At 36.9% G+C, this 10,191-nt stretch overlaps 2 protein-coding genes across 2 annotated transcripts; both read left to right on the top strand.

Annotated features, from left to right (window-relative positions):
• Positions 17-2,444, top strand: LOC104768988. The gene is made up of 2 exons (XM_010493097.2): positions 17-159; positions 571-2,444. The coding sequence occupies exon 2, from the start codon at positions 596-598 to the stop codon at positions 2,279-2,281; it is 1,686 nt and encodes a 561-aa protein (XP_010491399.1). The 5' UTR covers positions 17-159; positions 571-595; the 3' UTR covers positions 2,282-2,444.
• LOC104768987 (DNA annealing helicase and endonuclease ZRANB3-like) lies at positions 2,627-9,634 on the top strand. Its single transcript, XM_010493096.2, has 25 exons — positions 2,627-3,006; positions 3,110-3,469; positions 3,558-3,690; positions 3,847-4,022; positions 4,217-4,290; positions 4,383-4,418; positions 4,496-4,586; positions 4,816-4,875; positions 5,204-5,378; positions 5,514-5,579; positions 5,677-5,876; positions 6,033-6,134; positions 6,230-6,340; positions 6,459-6,524; positions 6,605-6,703; positions 6,864-7,025; positions 7,210-7,350; positions 7,424-7,501; positions 7,770-8,081; positions 8,156-8,343; positions 8,433-8,535; positions 8,647-8,792; positions 8,926-9,005; positions 9,132-9,313; positions 9,413-9,634. The coding sequence occupies exons 1-25, from the start codon at positions 2,671-2,673 to the stop codon at positions 9,509-9,511; spliced, it is 3,576 nt and encodes a 1,191-aa protein (XP_010491398.1). The 5' UTR covers positions 2,627-2,670; the 3' UTR covers positions 9,512-9,634.

The following is a 10,191-nucleotide window of genomic DNA, read 5'->3' as shown; positions in this document are numbered from 1 at the left end:
CTCAATTAAAGATTTGTTGACCTCTTTTTTTTTTTTTTTTTTTTTACTTCTGAAAATCAAATCTAACCTTCTTTCTCTCTCTCTCTCTCTTTTTATTTTCTTCTGAAAGTCTCTAAAAATCACTCCTCAGTTTTCAAAAAGAGTTGGCTGATCTTAAAGGTAACAACTTTCTATATTTGTATCTCTCACATTTTCATCATAGTTCTTCTTTGTAAATTCTTTAAACTATTATGTTACTGTACTGTATTGTTACTTCATTCTTGATCATAACTTTGAGATCATAAACCAAATCTGCCTTCTTCTTTTTTTTTTTGGTTTATTATATTCATCGGTTTAGTTATTGAATTTGAGTCATGATGATCAAATCTCGATTTTTTGTTTGGGTGTTGATGTGATTGCTTATTTATTGATGGTGGAACCAAAGATTCAATTTTTTTGGTAGACTTTTAATTCTTCCATATGTTCAACGTGCTTCCAAATCAGAGAAAAACAGTTTTAGGATCAAATCATTATTATGTGTTGTTGTTTTAAATGGTTTTGATGATCTGTACATTGTGTTCTTCTCTGCAGTTGTTTGTTGTAATAATAACTTGCAATGTCTGAGGAGAATAATATTTCACAAGTTGATGACAAGTGTTGTTTGGATGATGCAAACCCTTTGGAGATCCCTCTTGTTATGGACGAGCAAGTTCAAGGAGATGATCATGTTCTGCTTCCAGCTGCAGAGACCAATCATCATGTGAATTTGAGACGGTATTCGACTGGAGCTCTTGATAAACCAGCAGCCAAACCTCAGGTTCAAACCCGTTACCGTGGGAGTGGGAACCAAACGAGTTCGACTCATGATCTATGTAAACACGGGAAGAGACGTGAGGAGGATTTGGTTGTCAAGCCATGGAAGTTGGTTAAGAAAAAGAATCTTGAAAGTGGAGATTTGGGGAAAGGTGAGACTTTTAGGAAGTCGTTGGGAAATGTTTCTAAACTGGACAAGTCACCATTGCGGGTTGTAAAGAAAGAAGCTGCTAGTGAGGTTGCCAAATCTTGTGATGGTTTACGCGTTAAGAAGAGTGTCTCAGCTGCTGTAAGAATGGTCAAGAAGACTACTAATCTTGATGTTAAGAAGGTTTCAAAGATCAGCGAGAACAAGAGTCCTAAAGTGGCTCTTTTAAAGAACTTGAAGAACAAAGAGAAGACAGAGATTGATGAACTGGAGCGATGTGATGTTTCATTGGAGAAGACAAATCTTGATGTTAAGAAAGCTTCAAGTATTAGAGAGGAAAAGAGTTCTAAAGAGGATCTTTTGATGAATCTGAAGAACAAAGAGAAGACACAGATTGATGAACCGGTTGGATGTGATGATGTAATGAAGAAGACAAACCCTGATGTTAAGAAGGTTTCAAGGATCAGCGTGATCAAGAATTCTAAAGAGGATCTTTTAAAGAATCTGAAGAACAAAGAGAAGATGAAGACTGATGAACCGTTTAGATCTGATGATGCATTGGAGAAGACATTGTATGTTGTTGAATCTAGTATTGAGAAGAGGAAGAAGAAGAGCATCACAAGTGTTAAGAGTGAAACTCAGCAATCTTCTGAGAAGAAGTTCTTAAGAAGCAGCGGAAAGAAAAGTCTTAGCTTATCACCGTCTTTTTCCCCATCCTCAGAGGAGGTTAAGAAACCCCCGGTCACAAGATCAGATCCTAGGCCTATAAGGCAGACTACTTCCATGTCCAAGACTGGATTGTCTGTGAAGAAAGAAACTGGTTCTGCAAATCTTGTTACTAATCCAAAAACCGAAAGCAAGATTATTAGGCCAAAGAGGATTAGTGTAAAGGTTACTCCTCCTCCTCCTACTGCAACGAAGCAGCTGACGAGTTTCAAGAAAGGCAAAGTTCTTGAACCAAAAACAGAAGATTCCACTGCTACATCAATCAAGTTCAAAAAGAGAGTTGTTCAAGAACCAAAGCTCAGAAGTGATGTGAACAGGAAAAAGAAGAACCTAAGAGACAAAAGAGAAGGTATTGGGAAGGTTAACGGTGAAGGTAAACGAGAGAAGGTTGTATTGAGGCATAGAAAAGTGGAAGTGAAGAAGAAGTTGCAAACACTTTTCAATAATGTGATTGAAGAGACTGTGAATAAGCTTGAAGAAGTGAGAAAGAGTAAGGTTAAAGCACTTGTTGGTGCTTTTGAAACTGTTATCTCTCTCCAAGATAACAATAGAACATCTCAGAAGAAGAAGACTCAGAACAAACCCACATCTTCTTCACTAGCTGTTGAAGGCTAGTCTCCTCTTGAACTTTAAAATTCAAGGTTTGAGAAATAAAGAGATATACAGTTGTGAATTTGTGATACAGATGGTTCTTTTTTTTGGTTCATGAATCTTGTAATGTAAAATTTTCAAAGAAATCATATATTTTCCAATAAGAAATTATGTTTCTTGTACTGTATGATGCTGTCTACTGTTGTAAAATTGGAATCCGGTTTGATTGGTTTATTCTGTTATTGTACCGAACCGGAGTTAAATCTAATTTCACGCGTGTTGAGTTTGACACGTGCGATTTCTTCGTACCCGCTCATCTCTTGTTTCATCATGGTCGTACGTTTCAAAATTCAAACGCCTTCTTCTCTCTTCACTTTACCACACCACACAACTCAAGTCTCAGACTTTAATCAATGGTGGTATCAGAAGAGCAAAGGCAAGGAGACGAATCGAATCGATTAGTGTTGTATGGGGAGAAACGTAAGCCTTCGTTTGATTCTTCAGGAAATTCACAGCGACAACAAGATTTCAGGTTAGCTAAATGTCGAAAGCTCGATGATGGTTACGATGTCGGGTTTCAAGAACGGAATCGGAGCTACGAATCGGGTACAAGTCTTCCGGAAAAGTTCCGCGTCAGGCTTGAGATCTGTTCCCCTGATTCGTTTTCGGTGACGCCGTTTCAATTGCAAGGGTTTCGTTGCCCTGAAGAACAAGAGTGTCTTCGTCAATTAAGAGAGATTCTATCTGATGTAAGTTCTTCAACAAAGCTTTGCTTTTGTTCTAAAAAAGGGGAAATTTTTAAATTTCCGATTTTTAGGGTTTTTGATTTTTGAATTGATTTTTTACTTTCAGGCGATTCCTTCACACTATACTCAAAATCAAGATGGAGGAAAAGCTGGGATTTATAAGATGAGAGACTACAGTATGGTCTCTGGATGTCTTAAAAGGTGTAAGAGAGTTGAAGTTGAAGTTATACCTTGGAAAACGTTGGCTGTTGTTGAGAAGCTTTCTCAGTCATGCTTTTCTGGGAAATGGCAACCTTGTATACCTGAACATTTTACGGAGGAGAAGGTTGAAGAACTGATTGAAACCTTGCCAAGGAAATTGGTGAATGCTCTTTTGCCTTTCCAACTTGATGGTCTGAGGTTTGGTTTACGGAGAGGTGGTAGGTGTCTTATAGCTGATGAAATGGGGCTTGGAAAGACGCTTCAGGTGATGTTTTTGGTAATTTGTGAGGAAATTTTGAAGCTTTTAGTAGTTTGGTGAAGTAGTTAATCTGAGTGGTTAATCTTTGTGTCAGGCTATTGCCATTGCTGGTTGCTTCATAAATGAGGGTTCCATACTTGTTGTCTGTCCAGCTGTTTTGCGTTTCTCATGGGCAGAAGAATTGGAACGTTGGTTGCCATTTTGTTTGCCTTCTGACGTACATCTCGGTAAAAGTCTCTACTGAACTGCGATATAGCAATCTCTGTCTCTGATTCTATTTTTCTCCAGTGGAGCTCTAAAGCGAAAGCTTAATTCAGTTTTTAGAGTTGTTAATTGGCTTCTTGTCACATCGAGTTGGGTTTGATGGAACTTTTTGGTTTCAGTTTTTGGTCATCAAAATAATCCTGCCTATTTACCAAGATGGCCAAAAGTTGTGGTTATCTCATACAAGATGCTTCAGCATCTCCGGACGACTATGCTTGAGCGAGAGTGGGCACTCTTAATAGTAGATGAATCTCATCATCTACGATGCTCGAAAAAGAAGTCAGATACACCTGAGGTAACTAAGACCTCTTGTTCATCATTAATGCCATTTTTAACCATGCCTTCCTGTGTCATTTTTTCTATGATTTCCTAGCTGCTTTTAATTACCTTTGACTAACACAGAGATGGTTCAGTGACACTTTCTCTAAACTTCGAAGAACATCTTTATATCTGAGTGGAGTTCATAACACTTTCGGTTATGCTTTGCAGATAAAGACAGTTCTTGATGTTGCTGAAAAGGTTAAGCACATAGTTCTGTTATCAGGAACTCCTTCTTTATCGAGGTTGTGGAAATTGAACTCTGTGTCAAATCAGTATCGTCTATTTACGTCGAGTTTGTAATTTATCCTTAAAATTGTTACCTTGGTGACCACAGGCCCTTTGACATCTTCCATCAGATAAATATGCTATGGCAAGTCATCTACAAACTTTGACATAAACTTTTGGATTTGCACTACTTCCCTTTTCTAACACTGATTCTGTCACCAGGCCTGGTTTGCTGGGAAAGGACAAGTATGAGTTTGCGAAAACCTATTGTGAAGTTGGGCTTGTCAGAGGTATCCAAGGGAAAATTTTCCAGGTAAATATGGACTTGTGATAGCCTGTTGTGACATCATGATCGTATATTATAAGTGCAGAATACTCCCCATTGCATGATAAGTGGTTACCCATAGGGGATGTTGCGATCATATTTCATTCTATTTCTTTTCAGTCGCTTTCTTACTAATATGAACTGTGGTTCCCTTATCTTAGGTTTTATTTTGTTAATATTGCGAGATAGTAATAAATCTTCTGGTTCGGTGTCGCAGGATTTTTCAAAGGGTACTCGCTTACTGGAATTAAACATACTGCTAAACCAAACAGTGATGGTAAATCCTTGTTCTTCTATTTCAGTTTGGTTCGTAACAGTGGTAGATATTAGGAAACTTGCGTATCAATTGATCTTTCCTCATAATTCACATAGGACCAAGTGTGTCTAATAATTTTTGAATGTTTATGTTACAACTTTAAAGTATTTCTAGTCGTCTAGTTAAATATGTAGACAATTTTAATTTGAATTTTTGGATGAAAATATTTCCATGTTCCAACTTCACAGTTCAGATATCACTGATATGTTATGCCAATTGAAGTTTCATGTATTGTGTTGTGAGGTGTTGGAGAACTATGTATTATGAAATCCCTTTTTATTTGTTACAGATAAGAAGACTGAAGCAGCATGTGTTAACACAGTTACCCCCAAAACGTAGGCAAATCGTAACCATACTTCTAAAGAAGTCCGATATAGCTTTAGCAATGTCTATTGTCAGCGAGGCTAATAAACAAAAAGATGGTGCTATAGCAGAAACCACAGAGAACTCACATGAACCTAAGCGTATGTGGCGTGTTTTTATACCAACCTAATAATTATGTTGAGTTGTTTTTTATCATCAGTATTCAAGACATTTTGATCTACTTAATCACTGTGGTCCATACAATGTTTTAACACATGCTGCCTTTTTAAGTATAGATCAAAATGCTCGTGGATCAAATGAAGCTGGGCATGTAGACACAGAGAACTCTGGAGGCCCTGAGAGTATGTTTTGACTATATTCTTTCCATAGGTGTCAAGATATAATTCTTTTTGCATATATTTGCACTCTTTTTCATTTTATCTTTTTGTTGTGCTTTAGCTGACAAAGAGAATCAACTATGTGGGAAACTTTCCTATCAACAACTTGGCATTGCAAAGCTTTCTTCCTTTCGTGAATGGTTATCCCTACATCCACTTCTGTCAAGATTGGATTATACCCCAGAAGAAATTGATGGAGACACAAGCTCAACTAAAATGGTCATTTTTGCACATCACCACAAGGTTCTGGATGGAATTCAGGTTAGTAGCTTCAATCTCATCATTAGCTCGTTGAAAATTCCAAAACTGTATATCTGTCTGCTAGTTAAACTTGTAATTATAACGATGCAGCTCATGTAACATATGGTGAGCAAGTAGTTTTTTGTTAAAATTTCACTTGTGACTATTGCTTTTCAGGAATTTATATGTGATAAAGGGATTGGTTTCGTCCGCATTGATGGGATGACATTGCCAAGAGATAGACAATTGGCTGTACAGTCATTTCAGTTTTCTAGTGAGGTATGCACAATATGACATATATGTTTATTCACTCTTGAATTGATTGTCCTTGCTGGGATGTGTGATATTTGACTATGCTATGGCTCTCACTCCAGGTAAAAGTTGCAATTATTGGCGTAGAAGCTGGGGGAGTTGGACTTGATTTTTCAGCAGCACAAAATGTTGTGTTCGTTGAATTGCCTAAAACACCGTCACTGTTGCTTCAGGTATTTTTTCTGTACCGCTCTTTTTTTTACTCTTAACTTCTTGTTTTCTCGTTCCTAAACCTATTCTGCAAACATGGTAAGGCTGCTAGATACATAATCTATTGATTACATTTTGAAGGCAGAGGATAGAGCACATAGGCGAGGTCAGACAAGTGCAGTCAATGTATACATCATTTGCGCAAAGGTAAACTTGTTTGCTGCTGCGATATTAGTCACTTGAAGCTTGTCTTATCCATTATACTTGAATTGGATACTATGTAACAGGATACTATGGACGAGACAAATTGGCAAAATCTGAACAAGAAGTTGCACCGTATTTCATCTACCACTGATGGAAAATATGATGGGAAGACCGAAATTGAAGTATCTCCCAAATCTCTGCTCTTTTTCTCAATTCTCAGTAAACTACTGTCCTTGCCTTAGATTTTCACAACACATAGAGGCTTATTCATATGTCATAGGCTTAATTTTATTCACATCACAAAACCAGTAGTTTGTATGATAAAAATTGATGTCTGGACAGATTGAAAGAGCATATATTTTCAAGCCTGCTGAAGAAAGCAGTGAAAGAGAAGTTCTTGAAGCGCAACCATCAAAAGCTAATACTGTAGTAGCTGATAAGATTGTTGAAAGCTGTGAAGATTTGGGATCTGGGACAGATGTATCAAATACTATTGATCTCAAGGTTTATCTCTTGACTTGTCATTCATCAAACAAATTGGACCTTTATGACCTCAGAATTTATCTTTCGTACACCATTAATTATACAAGCCAAATGTCTCTTTGATTATGGAACTCAGATGTCTCATTGATTATGGTACTCAGATATTCACTCGTTTTGGCTGAATGGTTTTTTTTTGGCCAAGCAGGACGACCTGATTCCTCATTTGGATATATTAGAAGCTAGTCCTTTTGATGAAAATGGTTCCGGCTCTGAGATGAAGTCTTCTGGCAGCATTTCTTCTACTATGTTAGACCAGGAAACCCAAGAAAATCATCAGCCTGAAAATGTATGAATTTAAAGGTCTATTTTTCTTCTCTGACATGTCCTAAAATTTATATATTCATTTTCTTATGATGCAGCTTATTGTTGATGATGGGCTTGTGAAAGAAGATGATTCCAGTTCCATTTATCCACTTGTCGATTCCCTGCGATTTGAGGTAAAGTTTAAAGTCTGCATTGGTTCTTCTTATTTTATCCGTTATTCTTGTTGCCTTTGGACCTTGGTGGTCATGAAATATAATTATGTCAAGAAGGCAAAATTTGGTGAATCAACTGCATAATTTCAAATCTCGTGTCAGTTTTTAAGTTTATCAGATCTAGGCTGCAGTCTGATTCTTACTTCTATTATGAAATTTTATTAAATATAATGATCGTTACTTGTTTAGAGCTGACAACACATATGAATCGGATCTTAAATTCTTTTAGGTGAGCCAAAACACTGGAAGAATTCATTTATATTCTTGCATTCCTGGGAAAGATCCACGACCAAGGCCTTGCTTCGAGAACTTCCGACCAGAAGAGATTGAAGCAAGCGATTTAAGTCAGGCTATCAATAAACAAACAAGCTCTGAATCCAATACGGATGATACCGTTCATGTACTTGCTATTTTAGAATTTCTGAAAGAGTGGAAATCATTACGGCCAATCGAAAAGCGGAAACTACTTGGAAAGCCTTTACAATTACCTCTGTCACTGGAGTTAAGCTACTTGAGTGAAAGTGCTAGCCACAACAGCGAGGTATATCTTTAAGCTAAATTTTTTTTCCGAATGTATGATTCCAACATAACTATATTGAGAGTTTTCTGTATCAGGGATTGCTCAGGGGAGGGAGCAAAAGACGAAACACACCGTTTTCTGAAATCAGTATTACTTTACCTGCAAGTGCAGTGTGGAAAAAGGTCAACCTTAGAAGTGGACACCAAAGAAAGGAAAAAGAATACACCCAAGCTTGGAGTATGAGTAACGAACCACTCTGTAAACTCTGTCAAAAGCCCTGCAAGTGAGTGAAAACATGGTTTACTTACTGATTGATGGTTTTTGGTCACTGCTTTTTAATTGAACTTTAAATTCCCTTTTTTTTAATTCTAGGGGAAACAACGCCAAGGAGCCTGAGTATTTTGAGGATCTTTTCTGTGATCTTGCATGCTATGAAGATTACCGGATAAGAACAAGCGGCAGATACATTCGTCAGGTTTTTCTTGGTCATTCTTTCATTATTTAATGCATGTGTTATGGTTAGCAATGTTTCATATAATTTATACCTTAAATGCATCACTAAGAGGTGTAAGGTTTCAAATCTCAGGAACTTTTTCAGATAGAACATGGAATTTGCACAAACTGCAAATTAGACTGCCACCAACTTGTCCGACGGTTAAGGCCTTTACCACTGGAAAAACGCCGTAAATACATAAACCAAGTTGCTCCAGAATTGTTTTCCCGGAAGAACTTGTGAGCCATTCAAACCCAAGTTTTTGCTTGTATTTCTCTTACAATATCATATAAGGAGTTTAATCACTGCATTGAACATACAGATTTTTTTTTTTGAAAATCAATTTCTTAATTTTCTCCTCTAATGTCAAAGGCTTGAAACCCTGGTCACTGATCCAACCGAGGGAAATGCGTGGCATGCAGATCATATCATTCCAGTGTACCAAGGTGGAGGTGAGTCGCAATATTTTACACTAGACCTCTCAGTAAACATCATTCTCAACAATATCACAAGTACATGATTTCGTTTGTGAATTCAACTAATTGAACAAATTGTCTTGAAATTTGGATCATTCATAGGCGAATGTCGGCTAGAGAACATGAGGACACTTTGTGTGGCTTGTCATGCCGATGTCACTGCAGCTCAATGTGCAGAACGTAAAGTGATACGGTCCGAAGCCAGAAAGCAACTGAAAAACACTTTAAAAGAACTCAGAAACATACCAAAGCAAACAGATCTCTCGACTGACGACTGCACAAAGGTATTGATTATGAAAACAAATTCAAATGACATGAGGGGACTATTACAATACATGGCAAGACTCGTTGTAGCATTAAACTTTTGGTATGTATGTTTTCAGGAGACTGATTCAGTAACCGATGAAGAGGAAGATGAGCTTATGGTTGAAGTTCCCGGTAGTTCTTACTCCGTAGATCAGAAAATCAATCATGCCTCATAAAAATAGTCATATTTTTGACTTGTCAGTAAATGGAACTATCAGTGACAAAGCAAAGGTTCTGTTTGTATGATTGTATCTCTGTAATCACAGTTTTGCTTGGAATGAAAGATTAGTTTCTCGGCAGTTTCTTGTCAATAAAGCAAAGTGGTCAGTCTAACCTTTTTAATGGTTAAAACTAAAAATTTCTTCTACATTGTACCTTTTTTAAATTCCATATCTCCGGATTTTTTTTGTATCTGTTAACATATACGTAGTATATTACATGTTCATATATATATATTCCTTATCTCCAAAGCGACAAAAACATCCAAAAAAGAAGTTAATTATTGAAAATACTCACACTTCATGTTTCTATTTATATAAATATAAATAAAATTTGTTGTGTAATTAAGAAGCAAAGGATGTTCCAATGGGGCGAAACGCGAAAATCAGATACTAGAAAAACAAAGAGTGGATCCAATGCTATATTACGTTACGTATCAATATCATCATTGTTTCATTACATGTAACTGAAATGGTAATTATAGTATTCTTGGCAAAAGATCTTCAGATGCCGATCGAGCGCAAATAATACAGTATGTTTTTGGTTCCTTTAAAGTTCAAGAGGATGGGATCTCATAAAGAGAGCCCAGTGAAATAATTGTTGATGTTTCCTTTCCTTTAAGACTTACTCTTTCCAA

The sequence above is a fragment of the Camelina sativa genome, chromosome 20 (genome assembly GCF_000633955.1).
Source record: "Camelina sativa cultivar DH55 chromosome 20, Cs, whole genome shotgun sequence".
Classification (NCBI taxonomy): domain Eukaryota; kingdom Viridiplantae; phylum Streptophyta; class Magnoliopsida; order Brassicales; family Brassicaceae; genus Camelina; species Camelina sativa.
This window is presented reverse-complemented; position numbering and strand designations above follow the sequence as displayed.

Excerpts from the sequence above, each read along its gene's own strand:
- LOC104768988 (XM_010493097.2), top strand. The coding sequence starts at position 596 with ATGTCTGAGGAGAATAATATTTCACAAGTTGATGACAAGTGTTGTTTG.
- LOC104768987 (XM_010493096.2), top strand. The coding sequence starts at position 2,671 with ATGGTGGTATCAGAAGAGCAAAGGCAAGGAGACGAATCGAATCGATTA. Across the intron at positions 3,007-3,109 it reads TAAGAGAGATTCTATCTGAT|GCGATTCCTTCACACTATAC; the intron begins GTAAGTTCTTCA and ends TTTTACTTTCAG. Across the intron at positions 3,470-3,557 it reads GGCTTGGAAAGACGCTTCAG|GCTATTGCCATTGCTGGTTG; the intron begins GTGATGTTTTTG and ends TCTTTGTGTCAG.